This window comes from Octopus bimaculoides, unplaced genomic scaffold (assembly GCF_001194135.2).
Source record: "Octopus bimaculoides isolate UCB-OBI-ISO-001 unplaced genomic scaffold, ASM119413v2 Scaffold_283264, whole genome shotgun sequence".
NCBI lineage: Eukaryota > Metazoa > Mollusca > Cephalopoda > Octopoda > Octopodidae > Octopus > Octopus bimaculoides.
The window spans coordinates 9,414-10,619 of record NW_026306856.1 but is presented as its reverse complement, the minus strand read 5'-3'; the positions used below and the strand labels follow the sequence as shown (position 1 = coordinate 10,619).

At 45.6% G+C, this 1,206-nt stretch overlaps 1 protein-coding gene across 1 annotated transcript in view; it reads left to right on the top strand.

Annotated features, from left to right (window-relative positions):
* LOC106883286 (uncharacterized) overlaps nt 1-1,206 on the top strand; it is an 11,112-nt gene that overhangs the window by 522 nt on the left and 9,384 nt on the right. The window contains exon 2 of the mRNA XM_014934244.2: nt 529-716. Coding sequence (XP_014789730.1) covers nt 600-716 — 117 coding nt within the window. The 5' untranslated portion in view covers nt 529-599. The remainder of the gene's footprint in view (nt 1-528; nt 717-1,206) is intronic.

The following is a 1,206-nucleotide window of genomic DNA, read 5'->3' as shown; positions in this document are numbered from 1 at the left end:
GATGGCACCTGTGCCCAGCGTCACCTTTCTGGCACTTGTGCCCACGGCATGTGTAAGGACTTTCGAGCGAGATCGTTGCCAGTGCCCCTGGACTGGCTCTTGTGCGGGTGGCACATAAAATACACCATTCAAGCGTGGCCGTTGCCAGCACCGCCTGACTGGCCTTCGTGCCGATGACACGTAAAAGCACCCACTACACTCTCGGAGTGGTTGGCGTTAGGAAGGGCATCCAGCTGTAGAAACTCTGCCAAATTAGATTGGAGCCTGGTGTAGCCATCTGGTTTCACCAGTCCTCAGTCAAATCATCCAACTCATGCTAGCATGGAAAGTGGACGTTAAACGATGATGATGATGTGTGTGTGTGTTAATGTAATTGAAACAGTTGTGGGATTTTTAAGGTGAGATCTAAAATATAGGATCTAGTGTTGGGACGGTTCTGTGACACATACACTCCATCTTAATATTTCTCTGTTATTCATACGTTTCTCTTCATGTTTTCTTTTCCCATCTCTTTATGAATAACCACAGTCCTGCAAGACGGCGCCTTACTTCCGGTCCTCAATCTCTGCCATGCAGGGGGCGCTGTCTCACTGGTAGCCATGAAGACACTGTGTATTATAGCGAAGGACAAAGAAACTCACAGTATCATTGTCGACAGTCAGAGGGTTCAAGCCCTACCTCAGATTTTCTTATTCCTAAATTCTACCGAACCTCAGGTCAGTATCTGTAGAATTCATTTTTCTGTGTAATGTTTCTTTGATTTTAGATATGTGTGTATATATGTATGTATAGATATATGTATGTATGCATGTGTATATGTATATATGTGTATATATTTGTATTTTAATGTATATGTAAATATATATATATAAGTGGAGGCGCAATGACCCAGTGGTTAGGGCAGCGGACTCGCGGTCATAGGATCGCACTTTCGATTCCCAGACCGGGCGTTGTGAGTGTTTATTGAGCGAAAACACCTAAAAGCTCCACGAGGCTCTGGCAGGGGATGGTGGCGAACCCTGCTGTACTCTTCCACCACAACTTTCTCTCACTCTTACTTCCTGTTGCTGTTGTGCCTGTAATTCAAAGGGTCAGCCTCGTCACACTGTGTCACGCCGAATATCCCCGAGAACTACGTTAAGGGTACACGTGTCTGTGGAGTGCTCAGCCACTTGCACGTTAATTTCATGAGCAAGCTGTTCTGTT